We start from the raw sequence: 21930 nt of genomic DNA, 5'->3' as shown, positions 1-21930 counted from the left end.
CATGTCTGACTCTTTGTGACCCCATAGACTGTAGCCCCTCCAGGCTTCTCTGTCCATAAAATTTCTCAGGCAAGAATACTGGAGTGGGTTGCCATTTCATTCTCCAGGGAATATTCCCAACCCAGGAATCGAACCCACATCTCCTGCATTGGCAACTAGATTGTTTACCACTGAGCCACCAGGGAAGCCCCTTTAAGGTAATAGAGATCTCCAAAATATTTTTGTGCGCAGGAAGAGTCTGATGGATATCAGGCTTGAGAACGAGCAACGTGGGGAAGGCTTGAGCCAGAAACGCTGGTAGGGCTGCTGCAGTAATAACCAAGGCTGTGCTGGAGGGGTACCTTGGGGATGGGGTCTCTCGGAGGTCAGAGAAGCTTTCTGAAGAAAATGATGTGGAAGCTGAGACTCACAGGAAGAGTCTGAGTTCGTCAGGTGGGGAAGAGGAAGACTGTTTCAGGCTGAAAGAAGAGTACAGGCAAGCTCCTGAGAGCGGAAGCACATCATGGCACGTTTAGGGATTTTGGGGTGATTTTGTTTGGTGGAGTGTGGAGTGTGAGGTGGGAGCATGGTCAGAGGTGAGGCTGAAAGGGTCAGCAGAGGGACTGAGCCTTCGAAGTTGGCCCAGTGGGCTTAGACTTTAATCCAAGGCCAACTAAGTCTGCATTTTATTTATTAATTTATTTATTTTTGGCCACACCACATGGCATGTGGGATCTTAAGTTCCCCTACCAGGGATCGAACCCCTGCCCCCTGCAGAGGAAACTAGAAGTCTTAAACCACTGGACCCCAGGGAAGTCCCCATATCCACATTTTAGAAACATCGCTTTTTAGGGATCACAGTGTGAGGGTGGACTAAGAAGATGGAAGGAAGGCCAGTTCAGAGGCTGTTGCAGGAATTCAAGCAGGAGGTGATGTCCTGAAAAGCAGTGTATGGTGGCCGAATGGGAATGAGGGTGAGAAAGAATGGGAAGGAGGGAGGCTGGGAGGCAAGATGAGTTTCACTGTGGAAAACTAGGCTTTTAGACCCTTACATGCTGGTGGAGCAACCAGTTGAAGGTTTGCTTTAGAGCCAGGCTGTCCAGCAGAACATTCCACGGTGACTGAAATGTTCAGAACCCACATTGTCCACTGTGGTAGCATAGCCAAGGAACTGAATTACTGATTTGGATCAGTTTCAAGATAAACTTGAATAACCATGTGTGCCTCGTGACTATTGTACAGCACAGCAGTAGAGTATTGGGTATTTGGGCGTCGTGTCAGAAGAGAGGCCTGACCCAGCCATGGAAATGGAGAAGTCGTTAGCAAAAAGAGATCAGAGAGTGAAGCCATGGAAATGAATAGGAACCTTCAGAGAGTGGGCTGGGGTCCACAGTTTCTAGGAGTTTTTGGTGGTGAATGGGAAGGTCTTTCTGGTGAGAGCCCTGTGGGCTTCAGTTTTTAATAGCCCTAAACTATTAATAGGGCTTGCGTCTTTAATGTAGCGCTAGAATGTTAAGCTGACTTATCCAGCTGGCCCTAAACGATTATACTTTGTCACTCAATTATTGTCTCTTCTTACTAATACTTTTGTAAGGACCTGCCTGCCCACCAGAGTGAAATGTACTTTGCATATTGATGAATCTCTCTGTCTCTCTCTGCCCACCTTTCCCTTCCTCCCTTTCTTTCTCCCAATGAAATTATTTGTAATAAATATTTTTAAAAGAAAGGGCATAACAAAATCCTGTTCTTGTAAGGCTCTGATCTCACTATTCTTGTTTTTAACCTAGGTATTTGTATTAGCAGACTTATTGTGGCCCATAATGCTAAACCAGGTAATTTTAGTGTATATTAATTCTTCTTCCCTGGTGGCTCAGTCGGTGAAGAATCCACCTGCAATGCAGAAGACCCAGGTTCGATCCCTGGATTGAGAAGATCCCCTGGAGAAGGAAACGGCAACCCACTCCAGTATTCTTAGCTGGAGAATCAGAGGAGCCTAGCGGGCTATAGTCCATGGGCTCACAAGAGTAGGACACAACGAAGCAACTAAACCACCACCATATTAATTCTTGTGACCTCAGTCACTTGCTGTCCAAACTTTGAGGAGGTGCATAAGGAATTTCTGAGAAATATCTTAGAATTAAAATTATTTTTCTCCAGGCCTTCTTAGAAGCAGAGATGTAAAGATGACGTTCTAAGATGTCCTCTTCCCCAGCCATATTCCTCATTCCAGAGCTCCCGCTGCCTGTGTCAGACTTTGTTTCGCTGTTGCTGCTGCTCACCTTCTTGCCCATTTATCTGTGTAACAGGAAGTGAATTTTCTCTCCTCAGGGGCCACACTGTGAGGGCAGTGTGTGAGTCCTTCCACCTGGCCAAAGATTCTGGCTTCAAAGTCGTGGCTCACATGATGCCCGATCTGCCGAACGTGGGGCTGGAGAGAGACATTGAACAGTTTACAGTAAGTGCTGACCCAGCCAGGCCGCCTGAGAATGCCTGTGCATCCTGCTGCTACCCGCTCTGCCTTTTTCTCTTTTCTTGTTTAACTTTTTATTTTGTGTTGGCGTATGGCCGATTAACAATGTTGAGATAGTTTCAGGTGGATAGCGCAGGGACTCAGCCATACGTATACATGTATCCAGTAAGTATAATTCTCCCATCTTTTGGGAATCGTGTGTTTTTGTTCTCTGACTGATTCCTCCACTGGATATGAATATTTTTAATGTTAATTATATGAACTTTCTAGGCAATTTGTTAAAAATATTTTCCCCACACTATTAATATTTTTCTTGGTCTTTTACTTTTGTTTCTGTTGTCAAGCTTTCCTGTTTACTTATTATTTAGTGATTTCTTTTCTTTTTTTTTTTTTAATTTAGTGATTTCTTAAGATGCTTCTAAGCTTAGAACTGCCTTTCTCTTTCAGGATTTCCCTAAACAGGGAAAGAAACTATTCTGTTTTCTTCTAACCTTTCTGTTCCTTGAATTTTAATACCTAACTCTGGGGTTTGTTTGCTTTTTTAAAAAATAATTTATTAATGTATTTTTGGTCGCGCTGGGTGTTCATTGCTGCACTCGGGCTTTCTCTGGTTGCAGCGAGGGGGGCTCCTCTTGGTTGTGATGCACGGGCTCTCATCGTGACGGCCTCTCGTGTCATGGAGCTCGGCTCTATAGGCTTCAGCAGTTGCACCTCACAAGCTCGAGAGCTTGGGCTCAGGAGTTGAGGTGCCCAGTCTCCAGTTGCCTGCAGTGTGTGAAATCTCTGACCAGGGATCAGACCATGTCCCCTGCATTGGCAGGTGGGTTCTTATCCACTGTACCCCCCAGGAAATCCTGTTCGTTTGTTTTCACTCTATCACATGTTAGCTTGATCCATGTTAGCTTGGTCTTGGGAAATGAGATTGGTCAGAACTCTTTCTTCCTTCAGATTCTCAAATAGGAAAGTGGCTTAGGGATATCCTTTTAGAGAAGAGGATGAAAATGTTTATCAAGTTATTTCATCAGAAAAAAGACTTTTATGCTCTGTTATTAGAACTGTGGAATTCATCATGATGTTCTTTCTTTCCTTTCAGAAAGTTTATTTTTATTATTTCCAAGCAAATGAAATACAACTAAAGGTCTGTTTTATAAGACAGCATTAATTCACAGATGTTCACAGATGTTACGAATTCCCTCATATCGACTATGTAATAGATTTTGAGTCATATCTTCCTCTCAGTAGTATTAGCTGGGTACTAGACTATAAGCCTAAGAGGCACCTGACACACACACTTCTTTAGCACAGCTTCTGGGCGGGCCAGTGGTATAGCCAGAGTTCATAACTTTAAGTGCCCTTGGGGAAAAAAAAATGTAAAGTAATAGCAAATAACTGAGTCTCACAATTTATTTTCTTAGTGTCTTTAAAGAATAGTTTAGAAATAACATTGCAAAGACAGCCCTCCATGTAAACAGATTTATCTTCTTGTTTACAATCTTTTCAAAGAAACCCACAGGGAATATGAGTAGACTGTATGCCTTTTCTAACTTCATCCCAGCAAATGAATAACATAATAGGGCTAAAATGAGAAAAATCAGATTTCGCTCTAGAAAAAAATCCTCTGAAAAATCAACCTATAGATTATCGTAAATATTTTTACAAATCAATTTTTTTAAAAAGACACCCTAATAGAATGGGGGAAAAAAAATCTTGAACAAGCACTTCACAAATAAGATGTTCAGCTACTCAATAACTGTTCAAAAGTTCTCTAAGTCATTTATCTTCAAAGAAATGAAATTTAAAACTACAATGCATGGCTACTGTATACTCATCAGTATAGTGAAAATGAAAAAAGACAATATCAAGTGTTGATAAGAGTGTGAAGCAACTGGAACTCTCATTCACTGTTATTGGGAATATAGATTGGTACATCAGATTAGAAAGCTGTTTGATAGTATCTACACTTATGATTTGTGTACTTTTCCATACTAAGATATATTTCAATAAAAGGTTTACTAATTAAAAAAAAACAAAAAACTAGCTTTTGTCTAGGAAATGTTGTTTTCTAGAGATTTTCTGAACTAGTAGGCAGCATAGTATTGGCGCCCACTCCAGGGCTCTTGCCTGGAAAATCCCAGGGACGGGGGAGCCTGGTAGGCTGCAGTCCATGGGGTCACTAGGAGTCGGAGACGACTGAGTGACTTCACTTTCACTTTTCACTTTCATGCATTGGAGAAGGAAATGGCAACCCACTCCAGTGTTCTTGCCTGGAGAATCCCAGGGACAGGAGAGCCTGGTGGGCTGCCGTCTGTGGGGTTGCACAGAGTCGGACATGACTGAAGTGACTTAGCAGTAGCAGGCAGCATATTTTACACTTTAAAAACTTTTTCCTCGTCTACTTTTATTGTCACATTAGCAGCCCACAGATAGTTCCCTTAACGTGTTTTATTCATTGGAAGCATTGCTAAGTAAGGGGTCTACTTGTAATAATTGTAGAAGTCTATAAAATGTTGTCACTCTGGAGGACAAGGCAGCCTTGCCTGGTACACCCATAAAGCATCTACAGCCACTGAGGTATTGCAGCCGTAGTATCTCTAGGGTTGTGTGCTGTGCACCTTAGTTATAAATTGGCTTTGCTCTCACACCTTGTTACTTAGGTTAATTCTGAGTCACTAAGTGCAGAAGTGGTCATTTGCATCTGTTCCTTGTAGATTCACACTCTTATCTAGTGATAGGTACAGAGCTGGTCAAAGCTGTGTGTGATAAATAGCATTTACTTATATTGTCCAGTAACTCAAATTTCCTTTTGGAATGAAATTTTCTTTTTCCTTATAAAGCTGAAAATCCTGGTTGTGATGGAGAATGTTTAACATCTTAGGACTTTATCCTCTGAGCATTAACTTCACCCTTTCCACCTGTCCTCAGATAGGAATACAAAATGTTGTATCATTTATTACTCATAATGACTTTTTGCTGTTTCAGTCTTTTATTCTTTTAAAATTAGACTGCTTTTGGATATGCAAGCTCAGAGTGCTGAAAATGCTTAGCATTTCAGCTAAGTGTCACTAAGAAAGTGTTGGTTTCTCTTGAGGAAAAATTTATTTCCAGAACCTTCTGTCAATCTTGGGAAGTCTTTCAAAGTCCATCCATGTTTGCCCACCTTTTTGACTTTCAGGAGTTGCCTGCACCCCCACTGAGCTGTTTTTCCCAAAAACCAAGTGGTCAAGTTATAGTTTGGCAGGTCCTCCGCTGCCAACACAGACTCACACATACACACAGCCTGCCCTCAAACATTGTGATATACTTGCTAATCTCCAAATCCAAAGGCTACTTCTCTGCTGACATTTTATCCAACCTTAGCATTTGTTGTTAGAGACTATCTCCAGGGATTTCCCTGGTGGTCCAGTGGTTAAGAATCCACCTCCCAGTGCAGGGAATGCAAGTTAGATCCCTGGTTGGGGAAGATAGATCCCACGGGACTATCTCCAGTCGTAAATTCTCACCTCTCTGGCTTTTGTGACTCTGCTGCGTCCTGCTTCCCTTTTTACCTCTAGGACTGTTTTTTTTCTGCTAGATCTTCTTTTTCTCCTCACTACATAAATGTGGCTTCTGGCTTTTGTTCTTCTCTATATATGTGTGTCTTTCTTCTGTTGTCCTGATTTTACCACTTACACTTCAACAAATCTCATTTTCTCTGCAGTCTTAAGCTTCAGCTCTTAAGTCCAATTGCTGAATACTCTTCAACAGGCACCAGAGGCCTTACACGCACTTTAGACGTAATGTATCTAATACGGACATACTTCTGCATTGCCCAGTGGTCTCCTCCTCTTCCGTTTCCTGTACTATTTGTGGCCCCGCCATCCACATACTCTCCCAAGCTAGACATTTAGGAATCATTCAGGAGGAAGTAGAAAATATTTGGACTCCAGAGCCAGACTGGGGTGAGCTTGAATCCTGGCCCCGTCACTTGGTAGCAAACTGTTTGAACCGCTTTGTTCCTCAGTTTCCTCATCTTTTTTTTTTGTTTTGTTTTTGTTTTTTAATTTTTTATTTTTTTATTTTTTAAATTTTATTTTATTTTTAAACTTTACATAACTGTATTAGTTTTGCCAAATATCAAAATGAATCCGCCGGGTGGCTGGGAAGATGGGCAGAAATAATGCATAGTTAGAAAAATGCCTGGCACAGAGCGAGTGCTCATATATCTTTGCTGCTGCTGCTCCTCTTACTGTTCCCTGTACTCTGGGTCTGATCCAACAGGAGGTCCTGTCTGTTACTCCCTCTGAATATCTTTTAAAGCTGTCCCCTCCTGTTCACCGCCACCACCATAGCTTCATGCTTTCGTCAGATCAGATCAGTTGCTCAGTCGTGTCTGACTCTTTGCGACCCCATGAATCGCAGCATGCCAGGCCTCCCTGTCCATCACCAACTCCCGGAGTTCACCCAGACTCACGTCCATCGAGTCAGTGATGCCATCCAGCCATCTCATCCTCTGTCGTCCCCTTCTCCTCCTGCCCCCAATCCCTCCCAGCATCAGAGTCTTTTCCAATGAGTCAACTCTTCACATGAGGTGGCCAAAGTACTGGAGTTTCAGCTTTAGCATCATTCCTTCCAAAGAAATCCCAGGGCTGATCTCCTTTAGAATGGACTGGTTGGATCTCCTTGCAGTCCAAGGGACTCTCAAGAGTCTTCTCCAACACCACAGTTCAAAAGCATCAATTCTTCAGCGCTCAGCCTTCTTCACAGTCCAACTCTCACATCCATACATGACCACAGGAAAAACCATAGCCTTGACTAGATGAACCTTTGTTGGCAAAGTAATGTCTCTGCTTTTGAATATGCTATCTAGGTTGGTCATAACTTTCCTTCCAAGGAGTAAGCATCTTTTAATTTCATGGCTGCAGTCACCATCTGCAGTGATTTTGGAGCCCAAAAAAATAAAGTCTGACACTGTTTCCACTGTTTCCCATCTATTTCCCATGAAGTGGTGGGACCGGATGCCATGATCTTCGTTTTCTGAATGTTGAGCTTTAAGCCAACTTTTTCACTCTCCTCTTTCACTTTCATCAAGAGGCTCTTTAGTTCCTCTTCACTTTCTGCCATAAGGGTGGTGTCATCTGCATATCTGAGGTTATTGATATTTCTCCCAGCAATCTTGATTCCAGTTTGTGTTTCTTCCATCCCAGAATTTCTCATGATGTACTCTGCATATAAGTTAAATAAACAGGGTGACAATATACAGCCTCGACGAACTCCTTTTCCTATCTGGAACCAGTCTGTTGTTCCATGTCCAGTTCTAACTGTTGCTTCCTGACCTGCATACAAAGTTCTCAAGAGGCTCCCTGCAAAGGCAGACAGCTTCTTATCTAAGTCACAGGGCCACCAGCCATGTTCCCGTCTAATGTATCATTCACATCGCCAGCAGAATGTTGTTTATTAATTTTTAAGTTTATACAATAAGTGGAATTAATAAACGATTACTAAATAGTATTTGAGAATCCAGTACCTCCTAAGGGGGTCATATGGAAATGCAGTAGTCCTCTGCCACTTTCAACTGTTGTAGCCTGGTGGTGGGGGTGGGGGCCCTAATATTTACCACTGTGTTTCCTTCTTCCGTGTTTGGATTGCTTTCTCCTGAGCATGAGTAGAGAGAATCTCTTGTCCTACTCTTGTTGTTGTTCAGTCGCTCGGTTGTGTCTGACTCTTTGCGACCCCATGGACTATAGCACACCAGGCTTCCCTGTCCATCACCAACTCCTGGAGTTTGCTCAAACTCATGTCCACTGAGTCGGTGATGCCATCCAACCATCTCATCCTCTGTCATCCCCTTCTCCTCCTGCCCTCAGTCTTTCCCAGCATCAGGGTCTTTTCCAATGAATTGGCACTTCACATCAGGTGGCCAAAGTATTGGAGCTTCAGCTTTAGCATCAGACCTTCCAGGTGCTCCAAGTATTGAAGCTTCAGCTTCAGCATCAGTCCTTCTGGTGAATATTCCTTTAGGATTGACCAGTTTGATCCCCTTGCTGTCCAAGGGACTCTCAGGTGTCTTCTCCAGCACCATAGTTTGAAAGAATCAGTTCTTTGGTGCTCAGCCTTCTTTATGGTCCAACTCTTACATCCATACATGACTACTAGAAAAACCTTAGTTTTGACTGTATGGACCTTTGCCAGTAAAGTAATGTCTCTGCTTTCTAATATGCTGTCTAAGTTGGTCATAGCTTTTCTTCCAAGAAGCAAGTATCTTTTAATTTTATGCCTGCAGTCAACATCTGCAGTGATTTTGGAGAAAATAAAGTCTCACCATTTCCATTTTTCCCCATCTATTTACCATATGGGACCAGATGCCATGATCTTAGTTTTTTGAATGTTGAGTTTTAAGCCAACTTTTTCACTCTCCTCTTTCACTTTCGTCAAGAGGCTCTTTAGTTCCTCTTCATTTTCTGCCATTAGGGTGGTGTCATCTGCATATCTGAAAGTTATTGATATTTCTGCTAGCAATCTTGATTCCAGCTTGTGATTCATCCATCCTGGCATTTTGCATGATGTACTCTGCATAGGAGTTAAATAAGCAAGGTGATAATATACAGCCTTGACATACTCCTTTCCTAATTTGGAACCAGTCCATTGTTCCATGTCTAGTTGTAACTGTTGCTTCTTGACCTGCCTACAGGTTTCTCAGAAGGCAGGTAAGGTGGTCTGGTATTCCCATCTGTTTAAGAATTTTCCACAGTTTGTTGTGATCCACACAGTCAAAGGGTTTAGTGTAGTCAGTAAAGCAGAGGTAGATGTTTTTCTGGAATTCTGTCATTTTTCTATGATCCAGTGGATGTTGGCAATTTGATCTGTGGTTCCTCTGCCTTTTCTAAACCCAGTGTACATCCGGAAGTTCTCGGTTCATGTACTGTTAAAGCCTATCTTGAAGGACTTTGAGCATTACCTTCCTAGAGTGTGAAATGAGTGCAACTGTGCAGTAGTTTGAACATTCTTTGGCATTGCCCTTCTTTGGGATTGGAATGAAAACTGACCTTTCCCAGTCCTGTGACCACTGCTGAGTTTTCCAAATTTGCTGGTGTATTGAGTGCAGCACTTTAACAGCATCATCTTTTAGGATTTGAAATGGCTCAGCTAGAATTCCGTCACCTCCACTAGCTTTGTTCGTAGTAATGCTTCCTAAGGCCCACTTGACTTAACATTCCAGGATGCCTGGCTCTAAGTGGGTGACCACACATCATGGTTATCCGGGTCATGAAGACCTTTTTTGTATAGTTCTGTGTATTCTTGCCACCTCTTCTTAATCTCTTCTGCTTCTGTTAGATCTTTACCATTTCCATCCTTTATTGTGCCCATCTTTGCATGAAAAGTTCCCTTTCCCAATTTTGAATCAGTCCATTGTTTCATGTATTACTGTTACGAGAGTTAAAGAGTTCATGATTTTAATTCTCCTCCTGTTCTCTCAATATTGTAGCTCATTATTTTAGTTATGTTAGTAGTCAATTTTTGCATTTCAGTTTTTACATAAATTATTATTATTCAGATGGATCCATGTAATATACCATGTGCTTAGTCTCTCAGTCTTGTCCGACTCTGTGACCCCATGGGGTGTAGCCTGCCAGGCTCCCCTGTCAATGGAATTTCCCAGTCAAGAATACTGAAGTGGGTTTCCATTTCCTTCTCCAAGGGATCTTCCCCGCCAGGGATCAAACATCTCCTGCGTCTCCTGCATTGCAGATGGATTCTTTACTCACCGAGCCATTGGGGAAGCCAATATATCATACTTACGTTCTTTTCTTAAGTAACTTTTTGTTTTTCTTCCAGTTAACTATAAAATCATCTCTTTTTTTTTCTTGCTTATTAGTTCTCCAAGTTCTGTAACCTTCAAATGTGCCTGTTCAGTGTTAAAGCCCCTCTGTCACTGGCCAACCCTGTCAGATACTCTAAGTTCCATTTTTAGACTCAAGATATAACTCCTGGATATTTAATCTTCCAGCTCCAACCTGGACTGGCAATTCTCTGTCTAGTTCAGAGGTGTCTTCCTTAGGGCTCCTCTTCTGACTCTCTACAGTCAGAACCTTTGATTTGGAAACCAAATTAATCCTTTTTATTGGTTTATTCCTTTACTTTTATTGGTTTACTTGGGCTTCCCTGATGGCTCAGATGATAAAGAATCTGCCTGTAATGCGGGAGACCCAGGTTTGATCCCTGGGTTGGGAAGATCCCCTGGAGGAGAAAATGGCAACCCTCTCCAGTATTCTTGCCTGAAGAATCCCTGTGGACAGAGGAGCCTGGAGGGCTATAGTTCATGGTGTTGCAAAGAGGCAGACACCACTGAACAACTAACACTTCACACTTCAACTCTTCCTTTACTAAAACACATTCTCCAGCAGCTTCCTAAGAAAGGATTCATCATGGAAAGTAAGCCTTTTACATGTTCAAGAATGTCTCTATTCTGTCTTCCATCTTCACACTTAACAGAATTCTATAAAGCCATTTTCCCTCCTTTTTTTCTTTTTTAAAACACATTGCACCATTGTCTTGTAGCTCTTCTAGTGCTGCTAAGAAGCATATTGTCATTCTTATTCCTAATACTATATTCCTTATTCCTTAAAAACTACAATATATATAACCTGGGTTTTTTTCACTCTGGAGAAAGTGATGTATCACAGTGGTGTATCTTAAGAGAGTTTTTTTTAATTAATCATGCTATATTTTGATCCAGTCTTCTGAGAAATTTCTTTGTACTATGGGATACTTTTTCCTGTTTCATTTTCTGTGTTCTGTTTCTAAAACTCGTATTAGTAATGTTGGATCTCCCAGGTTGATTATCTGATATTCTTATCTTTTCTGCTTTTGTCTTTTTTTTTTCCTGCTTTCTTATTATTTTCTCACTTTATCTTTCAACTTTTCTATTAGATGTTTTTGTTATAGTTTTAATTTCCAAGAGTTCTTTCTTATATTCAGTTCTCTAGCATCTTCTTGTTTTATGTGTGTGTGTGTGTGTGCACGCGCGCGCTCAATCATGTCCAACTCTTTGTGGCCCCCTGGACTGTAGCACTCCAGGCTCCTCTGTTCATGGAATTTTCCAGGCAAAAGTACTGGAGTGGGTTGTCGTTTCCTTCTCTAGGGGATCTTCCTGACCCAGGGATCAAACAAACCCACGTCTCTTGCGTCTCCTACGTTGGCAAGTTCTTTGCCACCTGGGAAGCCCTTTATGGATATACTAGATCTTCTCTCTCTAAAGGAATTATAGTTTGTTTTTTAAGGTTTATTTTTCCTTCATGTGATGCCTCTGTTTCCTCCAAGTTCCTCTGTTTCTTTTTGTTTGGTCTGCCTTTCCTGTTTTAGACTTCCCCCCAAGTATATGGTAATCGTTAGCTAAATGGTCATGCCTTAAAGGTGAGGAGCTGAAAAACTAGATCACAAACTCTTTGTGGCTTGTTGATGGTATACCTCACAGTAATCAGCCTTCCTTTCTATAGGGGATTCCCAAATGTCAGTACCCTGAACTCTTATTTAGGACCATTTATTTAATCCAGAGACAAACTCTCCAGATTGCTCTTGGGGGCTGTGGGGGATGTGTGTGTAGGTCACAGCAAACTGGTTACTAGTGTCCAGGGAGCAGGGTGGGGCCCACCATTTACCATGCTGGCTTTCACTTAATCTCCTTGTTTTCAAGCTCTGATCCTCACTCACATCTTCCTTTGCACTTGTCATCTCAGAGTCCAGCAGCTTTCTAGTTTCTCCAGGGAACAAACAGGCAGGTGACTGCCTGTAGAAGGACTCAGAACTTAGGGGAATTAGAGATAAATCTGTGAAAAGACTTTGATCCAGTGCTGTCTTCCCTCCTGCCTGATGCCTGTGGTTTCTGATTTACGTGCCTTCCTGGGACTCTTGTGTGGCTGAGCTGCCCTTTCCTCTGTACCCTCCTTTGCAGGTAGTTTGTTTGCAGTTTTCTTCATTTGCAGTCATTTCCCAATCTTCCATTTTCTGTCTTCCAGAAATTTACTGCCATCACTTATTTCTCCTCCTCTCTCGTCTGATGTTCCCTTTGTTCCTCCGAGTTTGTGCTTTAAAAAAAATTATTTCCTGTTATTTTAGTGTGATTTTGGAAGGAAAGGAAAGAAACACATATTTCAATTCTCTGTGTTTACCAGAAATCCTGCGCCAATTCCATCTATCATCATTCTTATGAAAGGATTATATCAGCCCTTATATCTCCTAAATTTATTATGCAAATAGCCAGAAGTACTTTGCTGAAATCCTATGTTCCCCGTATGGATGCAGACTAGGTGGAGAGTGACTTGCATACATACTGTCTGTGGATGGCTATAGAATATTTATTAAAGACTGGATGACTCTTTAAAATAGAAATGTTACAGGGAAAATTACACGCAGATACAGCAGACTGTCCCTCAGAGCCAATGGTGCACAAAGATTACAGCATTTAAGATGATAATAGGAATCAATGAGAGAGATCGAAACTCAGTAGTTCTATCTCTTTGGAAAGCAAGTTACACAATGGGAGGCTCTGGCGTAATAACAGCACAAGATAGAAAGCATTTACTCCATTCACAAGATACAGTACTCTGGCCATTTAGACACTAGTGCCAGGTCGGGGTGAGAGGGAACTATATGAATCCACTTTAATTCCTCCATCACGTGTCAAGTGGAATCTAGATAAGAGCAGATTTGCAGTGCAAAATCATAGAAAGGAGAAGGCTTGATGTCTCCTTGCTTCATCCCAAGTAAAGAAATAAGCCAGCTGGGGTGATACAATGCAGGAAATGACTGTGTCAAAAGAGATGAACTAGCTGTACCGCTCAGCATCCAGGTGACACATGGGCTGTGTGTGTCTTCTGGGTTGGGAACGGTGCCCGCTGGCCTGAGAGCAACACAGTCACACCCAGGGGTCGGCATACTTTCTCTGCAGAGGGCCACACAGGAAACACTGTAGGTTTTGCAGCCCAGATAATGATCTGTGTCACTTTTAAAAGTCACTTTTAAGTATACTTCATTATTAAAGGAGATTACAGTCTGGAGGTAAAGGCAGGCATCAGATGAATCGTCAGTGTGATGATGTTAAGAAAGCAATAATACAGAATTCTGCTCCCCCCTCCCCCCAAAAAAATTTAAGTGAAGCAACTTGTATTTGAAGGTCAGTAAGACCTCGTTGAAGAATTGGCATTCGAGCTGAGACCTAAAGGTGAGCTAGATGAAGAAAACCTGATAAGATTTCCAGGCAGAGGAAATTGCCTTTGCCACGGCAGGAAGGCAAGGTGGGGAGGCTGGCAGGCGATGACACCTCAGCAGTGGCCAGGAGCTGGGTCAGCCAGGGCTTGGGCACCCAGCACCCAAGTGTCTTGCTCCCGTGAGACTGTAAAAACAGTGAGTTTCTGTTCTGTTTCCCCGCGCTTGATGGAAAGTAGTCTAGGGACCAGGCAGGTGTGTGAGAGAAGTCGGCCCAGGATGGAAGCTTCACCGTGGGTAATCTCCATGTAACTAATGGAGCTCATCTTCTCTCCACAGGAGTTTTTTGAGAACCCAGCTTTCCGTCCTGACGGTTTGAAACTCTACCCTACCCTGGTGATTCGTGGGACAGGGCTCTATGAGCTGTGGAAGTCAGGAAGATACAAGAGTTATTCCCCCAGCGACCTGATCGAGTTGGTGGCCCGGATCCTGGCCCTCGTGCCCCCGTGGACTCGAGTGTACCGCGTGCAGAGGTAGTGTGTTACCTTTCATGCCCGCAGTCATTACTGACAAGTCTGTCTATCCAGTATCTAATGAGAACAGTGTCATTGAAAATTGATGGGTTTGAATTTTTTTTTATTACAAATGGGACACCAGGAATGCTGTCTGTAGACAGAGGGTCTGGGAACAAATGGGACACCAGGAATGCTCTCTGTATATAGAGGGGTTGGGGATAAGACAGGTGTCCAAGCTGCTTTGCTAGTGTCATCTGTATCCATGTGTTCATTCCTCCACTCATTCATGAGCCAGGACATGGGTGGAGGGTGATGGTCAGCAGTGTGGTGTTGGGTTGAAGGAGCCTGTGATCTCAATCAGTGTTTCCTCTTCTGGATCTGCTGCAACCCAGATCCTATACTGAGTGTGAGAGGACACACTGGCCATGTGTGTGTTATCCCTGTCCTAGAGCCTCTGAAACAAGAGCAACAGGCATTCTTCACTGATATTAATGTAAGTATGGAGAAAGAGTGACCTATTCCTGTTGGCATGAAGGAAATCATCTGAAATGTTTTTTCTAGGAGACAGAATCTGAGATCTCGTTTACAATCACGGCTTGGTTTTTTTTTTCTTGTCTGTGCTGTGAGGCACGCAGGATTTTAGTTCCCTGATCAGGGATCAGAACCACGCCTGCTGCAGTGGAACTTTATTTAGTTCAGTTGAGTCACTCAGTCATGTCCGACTCTTTGCGACCCCGTGGACTGCAGCACGCCAGGCCTCCCTACCCATCACTAACTGCTAGAGCTTGTTCAAACTCATGTCCATTGAGTTGGTGACGCAGTCCAACCATCTCATCCTCTGTCGTCCCCTTCTCCTCCCGCCTTCAATCTTTCCCAGGATCAGGGTCTTTTCCTATGAGTCAGTTCTTCGCATCAGGTGGCCAAAGTATTGGAGTTTTAGCTTCAACATCAGTCTTTCCAATGAATATTCAGGACTGATCTCCTTCAGAATGGACTGGTTGGATCTCCTTGCAGTCTAAGGGACTCTCAACAGTCTTCTCCAACACCACAGTTCAAAAGCATCAATTCTTCGGCACTCAGCTTTCTTTATAGTCCAGCTCCATACATGACTACTGGAAAAACCATAGCCTTGACTAGACAGACCTTTGTTGGCAAAGTAATGTCTCTGCTTTTTAATATGCTGTCTAGGTGGGTCATAGCTTTTCTTCCAAGGAGCAAGCATCTTTTAATTTCATGGCTACAGTCACCATCTGCAGTGATTTGGGAGCCCCGAAATATAAAGTCTGTCACTCTTTCCATTGTTTCCTGATCTATTTGCCATGAAGTGATGGGACCAGATGCCATCATCTTAGTTTTCTGAATGTTGAGTTTTAAGCCAGCTTTTTCACTCTCCTCTTTTACTTTCATCAAGAGGCTCTTTAGTTCTTCTTCGCTTTTTGCCATAAGGGTGGTGTCATCTGCATATCTGAGATTATTGATATTTCTCCTGGCAACCTTGATTCCAGCTTGTGCTTCATCCAGCCTGGCATTTTGCATGATGTACTCTACATATAAGTTAAATAAGCTGGGTGACAATATATAGCCTTCACGATTTGGAAACAGTCTGTTGTTCCATGTCCAGTTCTAACTGTTACTTCTTTTCCTGCATACAGATTTCTCAAGAGGCAGGTAAGGTGGTCTGGTATTCCCATCTCTTTTAAGAATTTTCCACACTTTGTTGTGATCCACATAGTCAAATCTTTAACATAGTCAATGAAGCAGGAGTAGATGTTTTTCTGAAACTCTCTTGCTTTTTCGATGATCCAGCAGATGTTGGCAATTTGATCTCTGGTTCCTCTGCCTTTTCTAAATCCAGCTTGAACATCTGGAAGTTCACAGTTCACGTACTATTGAAGCCTGGCTTGGAGAATTTTGAGCATTACTTTACTAGCATGTGAGATGAGTGCAATTGTGCAATAATTTGAACATTCTTTGGCATTGCCCTTCTTTGGGATTGGAATGAAAATTTACCTTTCCCAGTCCTGTGGCCACTGCTGAGTTTTCCAAATTTGCTGGCATATTGAGTGCAGCACTTTCACATCATCATCTTTTAGGATTTGATATAGCTCAACTAGAATTCCATCACCTCCACTAGCTTTGTTCATAGTGATGCTTCCTAAGGCCCACTTAACTTCACTTTCTAGGATGTCTGGCTCTAGTTGAGTGATCATACCATTGTGCTTATCTGGGTCATGAAGATCTTTTTTGTATATTTCTTCTGTGTATGCTCCTTTATATCTTCTGCTTCTGTTAGGTCCATACCATTTCTGTCCTTTATTGTGCCCATCTTTGCATGAAATGTTCCCTTGGTAGCTCTAATTTTCTTGAAGAGATCTCTAGTCTTTCCCCATTCTGTTGTTTTCTTCTGTTTCTTTGCATAGATCACTGAGGAAGACTGTCTTATCTCTCCTTGCTATTTTGGAACTCTGCATTCAATTGGGTATATCTTTCCTTTTCTCCTTTGCCTTCCACTTCTCTTCTTTACTCAGCTATGTGTAAGGCCTCCTCAGACAACCAGTTTGCCTTTTTGCATTTCTTTTTCTTGGGAATAGTCTTGATCACTGCCTCCAGGACAGTGTCACAAACCTCTGTCCATAGTTCTTCAGGCACTCTGTCTATCAGATCTAATCCCTTAAAATTGTTTGTTACTTCCACTGTATAATCATAAGGGATTTGATTTAAGATCATACCTGAATGGTCCAGTGGTTTTCTCTGTGTTCTTCAATTTAAGTCTGAATTTGGCGATAAGGAGTTCATGAGCTAAAACACAGTCAGTTCCCAGTCTTGTTTTTGCTGATTGTATAGAGCTTCTCCATCTTTGGCTGCAACGAATATAATCAGATTGATTTTGGTATTGACCATCCGGTGATTTCCATTTGTAGAGTCTTCTCTTGTGTTGTTGGAAGAGAGTATTTGCTATGACCAGTGCGTTTTCTTGGCAAAACTCAGTCTTTGCCTTGCTTCATTCTGTATTCCAAGGCCAAATTTGCCTGTTACTCCAGGTGTTTCTTGACTTCCCACTTTTGCATTCCAGTCCCCTGTAATGAAAAAGACATCTTTTTTGGGTGTTAGTTCTAAAAGTTCTTGTAGGTCTTCATAGTACCGTTCAACTTCAGCTTCTTCAGCATTACTGGTTGGGGCATAGACTTGGATTACTGTGATATTGAATGGTTTGCCTTGGAAACGAACAGAGATCATTCTGTCATTTTTGAGACTGCATCCAAGTACTGCATTTCGGACTCTTGTTGACTATGAGAGCTACTCCATTTCTTCTAACGGATTCTTGCCCACAGTAGTAGATATAATGATCATCTGAGTTAAATTCACCCATTCCAGTCCATTTTAGTTCACTGATTCCTAAAGTGTTGATGTTTACTCTTGCCATCTCCTGTTTGACCACTTCCAATTTACCTTGATTCATGGACCTAACATTCCAGGTTCCTATGCAATATTGTTCTTTACAGCATCAGATTTTACTTCCATCACCAGTCACATCCACAACTGGGTGTTGTTTTTGCTTTGGCTCCATCTCTTCATTCTTTCTGGAGTTATTTCTCCTTTCTTCTTCAGTAGCATATTGGGCACCTACTGACCTAGGAGTTTATCTTTCAGTGTTCTACCTTGTTGCCTTTTCATACTGCTCGTGGGGTTCTTAAGGCAAGAATACTGAAGTGGTTTGCCATTCCCTTCTCCAGTGGACCACATTTTGTCAGAACTCTCCACCATGACCCTCCCATCTTAGGTGGCCCTAGTTTCATTGAGTTAGACAAAGCTGTGATCCATGTGATCAGTTTGGTTAGTTTTCTGTGATTGTAGTTTTCAGTCTGTCTGCCCTCTGATGAATAAGGATAAAAGGCTTTGGAAGCTTCCTGATGGGAGAGACTGACTGAGGGGGAAACTGGATCTTGTTCTGATGGGCTCATGCTCAGTAAATCTTAAATCCAATTTTCTGTTGATGGGCGGGGCTGTGTTCCCTCCCTGTTGTTTGACCTGAGGCCAAACTACCGTGGAGGTGATGAAGATAGTGGCGACCTCCTTCTAAAGGTCCCAGGCAGGCAGTGTGCCCCCGACCCTGCAGCAGGCCACGGCCGACCCACGCCTCGGCCAGAGACTCCTGGACGCTCACGGGCAAGTCTGGGTCAGTCTCTTGTGGTCACTGCTCCTTTCTCCTGGATCCTGGCGTGCACAAGGTTTTATTTGTGCCCTCCAAGAGTCTGTTTCCCCGGTCCTGTGTAAGATCTGGCAGCTCTATGGTGGGGTTAATGGCAACCTCCTCCAAGAGGGCGTATGCCACAGCCAGGTCCGCTGCACCCAGAGTCCCTGCCCCTGCGGGAGTCCACTGCTGACCCATATGTCCCCAGGAGACATTCAAACACTCAGAGGCAGGTCTGGCTCAGTCTCTGTGGGGCCTCCTGGTGCACACAAGGTTCTGTTTGTGACCTCTAAGAGTCTGTTTCCCTGGTCCTGTGTAAGTTTTGGCGGCTCTATGGTGGGGTTAACGGTGACCTCCTCCAAGAGGGCTTATGGCATACCCAAGTCTGTTGCATCCAGAGCCCCTGCCCCTGCAGCAGGCCACTGCTGACCTGTACTTCCTCAGGAGACACTTAAACACTCACAGGCATGTCTGGCTCAGTCTCTGTGGGGGCTGCTGGTGCACACAAGGTTTTGTTTGAGCCCTTGGAGCATCTCTGATGGGTATGGGGTTTGTTTCTAAATGCAGTGTCGCCCCTCCTGCCGTCTTGCTGGGGCTTCTCCTTTGCCCTTGGATGTGGGGTATTATCTCTTTTTGGTGGGATCCAACATTGTCCTGTCAACGGTTGTTCAGCAGCGAGTTGTAATTTTGGAGTTCTTGAAGGAGAAGATGAGCACAGGTCCTTCTACTCCGCCATCTTGTGGATATACTGTAGTGGAAGAGTGGAGCCCTAACCACTGGACGCTCAGGGAAGTTCCACGCCCGCCTTTTTTTTCTAACTAGAAACATAACACTGAAGATAAAATTTAAAAGCCATAAAGTTACCTATTTACTACAATCCTGACAAAGCCATTCCTACATTTCCTGGTTGTTAAGGCACATTTCCACCACCCTGCTCAAACCCACCCAGATTCTAATATTACCAGTAAAAGGCCAAATGGGATTAACAAATGGATGTCCTGTCAGCTGTCCTGTGACTAGTACTCTGCTGAGCACAAAGACTGTGCTACTCATAACATACAGCAGAACTGTCAACTATGGGAAAATCATCAAGGATGTAAAATAATGGATTTGCTTAAAGGTCAAAGGGTGTTTGGGCTTCCTAGGTGACTCAGTGGTAAAGAATCCACCTGCCAATGCAGGAGACATAGGTTTGATCCCTGGTTGGGTAAGATCCTCTGAAGTAGGAAATGACAGCCTACTCCAGTATCCTTGCCTGGAGAATCCCATGGACAGAGGAGCCTGATGGGCTACAGTCCATGGGGTTGCAAAGAGTCAGACACGACTGAGCAACTAAACAAGAACAACATCAAAGAATGTTTATACATTTCTGCCACAACATATTGATTTCTTAAATTTTTATAATTGTTGGCCCACCATAAGGACCTAAATTGCTTAATGATCTTTTTTTTTTTTTTTTTTTTAAAGTACAGTTAAAAATAAAAAGGAGAAGGACTTCCTTCGTGGTCCAGTGGTTAAGACTCTGTGCTCCCAATGCCAGTCTCCATGCTCCATTATCCTAAGTTCAATTCCTGATCAGGGAACTAGGATCCTTCATGCTGTATGATGTAACCATAAATAAATAAATACACACCAATTTCTTTTAAAAAAAATTACTAAGGAGATAGTGATGAGAAAATTCAGTTATCACAATTATTTGCATTCTCCTCCTTCTCTTTCACCTTTCTGGAACAATTCAGTCTAAGAGACATTAGGAGGTACTGAGCCATGCAGGCATCCGCATGGAGATCTAGGGAGCCATGGGACCCAGAGCACGGGGAGGAGGGTGTTCTTGTGGAGGAGTCAGTTGCGGGGTTCAGGCTGGAGCAGCCCAGGTGTGAGGGGGGACATTCTTGCTGATGCCTGCCCTTGGCACCATTTGTCAGCAGGGCGAGGAGAGTGTATCCAGGGGATCCAGAGATGAGGACAGAAAGAAAGGGTCAGTAACATGCAGGAGGTAGATCTAGTAGGTAGACAATATTAAGGGTAATGGAGCTGGCTTTTTGTTATCTGAAAAGAGAATTTGTCATTGTTGTGCAGTTGCTAAGTAATGTCCAGCTCTTTGTGACCCCATGGACTGTAGCCCTCCAGGCTGCTCTGTCCATGGGATTGTCCAGGCAAGCATACTGCCATTCCCTTTTGTACAGGATCTTCCCAACCCAGGGATCAAGCCTGCTTTGGCAGGCAGGTTCTTTACCATTGAGCCATCAGGGAAGCCTGAAAATGGAACTACAAATATGAAAAAGGAAAAAATTAGAATATACCACATGGTATTCTGGAATAGGGGATACTGGTGTCAATTTGTGGTTTTCAACCTGTCCGGTAGATATAGAAATAATTGTAACAAATGATAACAAATACAGTATGTGTGTGTGGACATGTCCTTTTCACAGTCTATTTAACAGACATGGTTTTTGCAATTCTGGGCTGCTTGTTGGTGAGGTGGCTGTTTGAAATGGCCTCTAAACATCGTACTGAAGTGTCGTATAGTGTTCCTGCATGCAAGAAGGCTGTAACTGTGCCTTATGGAGAAAATACCTATGTCAGATTAGCTTCATTCAGACATGAGCTATTTGAGGCATGCTGCTAAGTTGCTTCAGTCGTGTCCAACTCTGTGCGACCCCATGGACTGCAGCCCACCAGGCTTCTCCATCCATGGGATTCTCCAGGCAAGAACACTGGAGTGGATTGCCATTTCCTTCTCCACTTTGAGGAGTGAGTTCAATGTTAATGAAGCATCGCTCCATCTATTGAGAAAAAGAGAGAGCACAAGACCGTACATAGAAACGCAAATTTTTAAAAAGTCGTGTTTGATCAGCTGATGGGAATGCTGGGACCAGAGGCTCACAGGAAGCTGGGATGGAGTCTAGGATTAGACAGCAGTAAAGTGCCGCTGCCAGTCTCTGGATTTTGGTGGTTGTATTATGGTTACGTAAAAGAATATCCTTGTTGTAGGAGATACTTAAGAGTAGTCTGGGGGGCCATTGGGACATCTTGTTCCCAATTTACTTTCAAATACTTGAGGAATATAGTTATTGGTACCGCACTTGGGAATTTTTCTGTGACTTTGAGATGCAGTAAGTAGTGTTAACAACAGCAAAAGAAAAGTTTCCTTTGCATTTAACTGATTGGGGCCACCAGAGAAAAATGAGTACACTACTTCTCAGCAGTGAAGCGAGGCAACAGGTATCACAGAATAGACATTTCCCAGCCATGGTCACCAGTTTGCTTTTTTTTTTTTTTAGCCAAGAATAACAAGGCATAGCATGGGAAATCAGATGGAGAGTTTGCATCCTCCCCACTGTATTTATCTTTAAATTCCTTAGTGCTGTAACCAGTGAGTCTCAAGCAACGAAGACATTGCTAAAACATTAAAAGCTTTATTTTATTGGTTTTATGAAATATCACTGAGGGACATTATCCTGGCTTACCATCAACTGAAAAAATAAGGGCTCTGAGAAAACAGGAGCAGCAAATATAATCTCTCCAGTAAAACTATAAAGGGGTCATGACAGAAAGAATTAAGAGTATGTATTTTAGACAATCAAAAGGGC

At 42.9% G+C, this 21930-nt stretch overlaps 1 protein-coding gene across 13 annotated transcripts in view; it reads left to right on the top strand.

Moving 5' to 3' along the window:
- The window catches only part of ELP3 (elongator acetyltransferase complex subunit 3), a 219600-nt gene that overhangs the window by 139747 nt on the left and 57923 nt on the right, over positions 1 to 21930 (top strand). For all 13 annotated transcript variants that reach the window (XM_055577791.1, XM_055577790.1, XM_055577784.1 and 10 more), the window contains 2 exons: positions 2308 to 2434; positions 13970 to 14163. In XM_055577791.1, the coding sequence (XP_055433766.1) occupies positions 2308 to 2434; positions 13970 to 14163 (321 nt within the window). The remainder of the gene's footprint in view (positions 1 to 2307; positions 2435 to 13969; positions 14164 to 21930) is intronic.

The sequence above is a fragment of the Bubalus kerabau genome, chromosome 4, assembly GCF_029407905.1.
Source record: "Bubalus kerabau isolate K-KA32 ecotype Philippines breed swamp buffalo chromosome 4, PCC_UOA_SB_1v2, whole genome shotgun sequence".
In the NCBI taxonomy this organism is placed as follows: Eukaryota; Metazoa; Chordata; class Mammalia; order Artiodactyla; family Bovidae; genus Bubalus; species Bubalus kerabau.
This window is presented reverse-complemented; position numbering and strand designations above follow the sequence as displayed.